At 36.2% G+C, this 4,394-nt stretch overlaps 2 protein-coding genes across 2 annotated transcripts in view; both read right to left on the bottom strand.

Moving 5' to 3' along the window:
* Nucleotides 1-3,213, bottom strand: part of Cbr-glna-3 — a gene marked incomplete at both ends in the record, with an annotated part of 5,446 nt that extends 2,233 nt beyond the window's left edge. The window contains 3 exons of the mRNA XM_045235765.1: nt 466-976; nt 1,031-1,178; nt 3,053-3,213. Of these exons, the coding sequence (XP_045091145.1) occupies nt 466-976; nt 1,031-1,178; nt 3,053-3,213 (820 nt within the window). The remainder of the gene's footprint in view (nt 1-465; nt 977-1,030; nt 1,179-3,052) is intronic.
* Nucleotides 3,214-3,979: 766 nt separating this feature from the next.
* The window catches only part of CBG23726, a gene marked incomplete at both ends in the record, with an annotated part of 4,248 nt that continues 3,833 nt past the window's right edge, over nt 3,980-4,394 (bottom strand). Inside the window, 2 exons of the mRNA XM_045235771.1 lie at nt 3,980-4,258; nt 4,304-4,394. The exon at nt 4,304-4,394 is cut by the window's right edge and continues 7 nt beyond it. Coding sequence (XP_045091146.1) covers nt 3,980-4,258; nt 4,304-4,394 — 370 coding nt within the window. The remainder of the gene's footprint in view (nt 4,259-4,303) is intronic.

Consider the following 4,394-nt stretch of genomic DNA (forward strand, 5'->3'; position numbering starts at 1 on the left):
GTTTTATTGAATAGACAGTAGCTCGCAAGTTTGGTGTCAATAATTAGAAGCCACCCTTTAGAACTCGGAACTTTCTGAAATTTCGAAAACTCAGATTTTTAGATATTCGCAAATTTGCAACTTCAGAAATTAGGACATTCAATAGTTCTGGATTTCAGAACTTCAATATTCAGTTATTCAGAATTTAAAACTTTGGGAAATTCGATACTTTCTAATTTCGAAAATTCAGAAATTTTGGGGACGAAAACTTGGAAATTCCGAGGTTAGTAATTTGAAATTTAGGGTACGGTAAGCGGAAACCAGGAGATTCAGCTCTGAAAGGGGACAAACCGACTGATTTTTGCTAATTACGATAGTTCGGCAGTGGCCGCGGGTACCAGATTTTCTCTTCCACAGCTCTAACTTTTGAATACCAGCATATTAGCATGGCAAGTTGAAAAATACAAATCAGGCTGAAGAACTCACTATTATGATCTAAACTGATATCGTTGAATAGTCTTCCAGAAGGTTCTTGTCCCACGTGTGCATGCAACGCCTCCGGTCCAATATCATCATGAACCAGAGCATAAGTGAAGGGTTTTGAAACACTTTGCAGACAGAACGGATTCAATGAGTCTCCCCAGCTCTTCCTTTGCCCATCAATCGTACATACAGACATTGCCCAACTATCAGGTGGAACTCGTGATAGTTGTGGAATATACGTTGCCAGTTCTCCTTCATTGAATCCTCGAACATCTTCAAAAATCTCTCCCATATCTCCAACGAACCGTTCCCAATCCGGTATGATCATCTGCTTCTTCAATGCCTTCGTCACCACTCCAATGCTACTTCCAATGTATTTCTTGAATGTGTCCTTTTCCAAATAAATGTGTTGGGAGCCCCATACAAAATCATCCAGAAGATCAGCATCTTTAATGTTTTGAATCATTTTGTCGATTCGAGGATCGTCTTTTCGGATTCCGCTTTCAAGCAAAGCCTGAAAGAAGAGATAAAGGATGTTTAAAGGACGCAGTTGGGAAAAAGGGGGTACCTTGAAAAATCGTGGAAGATAGACTTTTCCTGTCGTCTCATCCTTGTAAAGATCGAAGAGCAGCTCTTGCTGATGATTTCCACACATATCGTACGACATCGAACGACACACTTTTACATCACTTATCACAGTGTTCACTCGGTAAAAGCTGAAAAATGAGGGTGATGCGAAAAAAAAGCCAAGAATCATTGCGAAAGATTTTTTTATTATTGAAATTCTGAATTTCTGAATGTTGAAATTTCAGAATTTCAAAATTTTAGAATTTCAAAATTTCAGATTTTCAGAATTTCAGAATTTCAGAATTTTAGAATTCTAGAATTTCAAATTTTCAGATTTTCAGAATTACAGAATTTTAGAATTTTAGAATTTTAGAATTTCAGAATTTTAGAATTTTAGAATTTTAGAGTTTTGGGAATTTTAGGATTTTAATGAAATTTAGGAACTTTTGGAACTTCTGAATTTGCAATTTTCGAATTTTCAAACTTCCGAATTTTAGGAATTTTTGAAAATTTCATAAATGTCGGAACTTTCCGAAATTTTGGAGTTTTTGAAACTTTGGAAATTGAATTCCTGGGAATCGAAAACTTCAAAATTTTTGGGAATTGAAAAAAACTTTGGGAAATTTAAAACTTCAAAATCCTGAAGTTTTGAATATCTGAATTTCTGAAGTTTTTGTAATTTTCGGAGTTTTTGGTATTTTCGGAATTTTCTGCGTTTTCGGAATATTTGGAGTTTTCTGAATGTGTGAATCATCAAAAATTAGCGTACCAGATGAGAAGCTGAGCGTATTATAAAAAACTGGCTCAACTAAAACTCTCATGACGTCATTTAACCTCATTTTATCATCACTAACCCATCTCCCTCAAAAGAAAAAGGTTTTTCTGATCCCCTAAACGCCTATTTCAAATTAAAAGTGTTTTTTCGGTTTCTCCGTTTTTTTTCACCTAATGTCATTCATTTTATTTGCAAGCTGTCTGCAGTTTTTTCTTCTTTTTTTATGCACTCTTCCTATTTTTTGTCTCCAAACATACATTCTCAAAAACTCTTACTCGTATTCCATCATTTTTCTATTCCGCTTTGTGTCAAAAAGTAATCCAGAAAAAGCCCTTTTGTTCGGGTCGAGCGGCTTCAAAAAGGCCATTACGTGTCTCTCCCCCACACTCATCATTCAAAAATAGGAAAATCGACGGAAAAGTGGGTCAGGAGATGGGAAAGAAAATGGGCAAAAGAGAGCAAATCTTGGGAGGAAATGAAATAGGAAGAAAAAAAACTTAGAAGATGAGGAAAATCTGATTTACATAAAATTGAGAAGACGAATAATGAGAGTACTTATATCCATCACTTTAAATTGGTGCCACATTTTCTGGTATGTTCTAGCTCGCGCGACACCAGCAATTTCAAGTCGGAGGTTGGTCAGATTTCGGATAAGACAAGGCCGGCTAAACCCCAACAAATTTATGACAAAGTTCGTACCTAATAATATTTACATTTTCAACTTCCGACCGCAATCTGACCATGGCCCTTTATTTTTTGGTTAGAAAAGTCAAGAAGAATGTGTTCTAATATGATCCAAAATTATTGAGTCGAAAAACAAGTCGAATTTCGAAAATTTGATAAAAAACCTCAAAGTCTCATGTTTCATTAAACACTCGTCCTAGTTTGCATCATGCATTTTTCCGCTTATGATGGGAAAAAATATATAAAATAACAAAAAAAGAAGAGTGTGTTCTGAAAAGACCCTTTTCAGAGAAAAAAAACTACTATAGAAAATGTAAATTCGAATGAGAGAGATGTAGAGAAATATAGATGCGGTGGAGGAGAACGTGTGAAGAAAAGAGAAGAAAAGGAAGAGTTAAAGAAAAGCTGAGATTTTTCAGGCTGACGGCTTTGCAGAAATAAAACCCATTCATTTTCATGACAAAAGAAACTAGTGGGAATTCACTTTTTCGTTTAATTTTATAGATTCAAAGGCCGGAAGACTAGCTCATTGGAAGCCTAAATTTTCTTTTTCTAAATCCTTACCTTGGTTTTGTAAAATGAACAGTTGGAGTTTTAGGCTTTTCCTCAGAAGAAGAAGACTCAACTTTTTGGTCCTGATTATTAGTTATTTCGTCTTCCATGACTCTTCCAACGTCTTCTTGAATATTCTCCCCTTCCAGTTGTTCTTCCTCATTCTTTTCCATTTTCATCCGGTAAAAACCCAGTAATCGGAGAAATTTCGGAAGCGTCCACGACGACAAAATGGTGAGGAGAGGAGTGAGTGAAACGAAAAAAGAATGAGAGCAAACTCAGGCGAGACAACTAAATATTGAAAAAAAGAGGCGGAGCGAATACGAGAGCAGAAGAAGGAGAAGAAGAAAAAGACGTGGATGGCTGGGTTTAGATGGATTCAGATGAAGGTCAAGAAGAAGAAGAAGGAATAGGAGAAGCTTATTGATCTTGAATGCATTGGATAAGTCTCGAAGGAAGATGTTTTGGGAGATGAATTATTCACTCACTCCCTTCTTTTTCTTTTTTCTCTGTGTGACATTTTCTAATTTGTCTTGACTTGTTTGTGATATACAAGTGAAGGAAAAGGGTACGGAATCATTAGTTATAACTACCGTAACCCTAAAGCAATCCTTCAAATGTTCAGAAAAATGACGAAAAACCATACTAGTAATGCCTTTTTGGAGGATCTAGGACAAAGAAGTTTAATTTTTTTTTCAGTCTCCCTTCAAAATTTTCGTATCGTTACTATACAGACATCCTGATAGACATATGCATCTCAAAACTTTAAAAACTGTTCATAATTAGAATTAGAATTTAACCTAGTTTTTGGAACTTTCGTTGTTGCCGGAATGTTTTAAAGCCATTTTTCCTGATTTCATATGGAATTCAGGCATCGCAGGAAGTTCAATTTCAAGCTTTAGCGTCGAGACCAACGTTAATTTTACTGTAGTATTACGGTCATTCGTGTTGGAGCGCATTTGCACTCTTGAATTCGGAGGAAGAGACCCCGCAAATTCCTGGAACATTTCCGATTCTGTCTTTTGCGATTACTACTTCGGCTTTGATAGTTTCAGAATAGAAAACTGCTTGACCGGACCGCAGTTCTTTGAATACAGCATCCGTGAGTAGGAACATTTCTTGTGGAAAGCGATCCCGCTTTTCTTTTTGATTCGTTAACGCCGTTACTTTATCAATCACAAATAATCCCATACGATAACTGGCGTCGAATGAGACGATCTGAAATGAACGGACATTTGAAATTTCGATAAAAAATGTTCTCACATCCAATTGCATATCCCAATTCGGTTGTTTCTTCCTTGACTGCATAGCTGCTCTCCGTTGGACGTTCATCACTCCAAGTGAATCATTCCAA

The sequence above is a fragment of the Caenorhabditis briggsae genome (genome assembly GCF_000004555.2).
Source record: "Caenorhabditis briggsae complete genome, chrI, whole genome shotgun sequence".
NCBI classification, from domain to species: Eukaryota; Metazoa; Nematoda; class Chromadorea; order Rhabditida; family Rhabditidae; genus Caenorhabditis; species Caenorhabditis briggsae.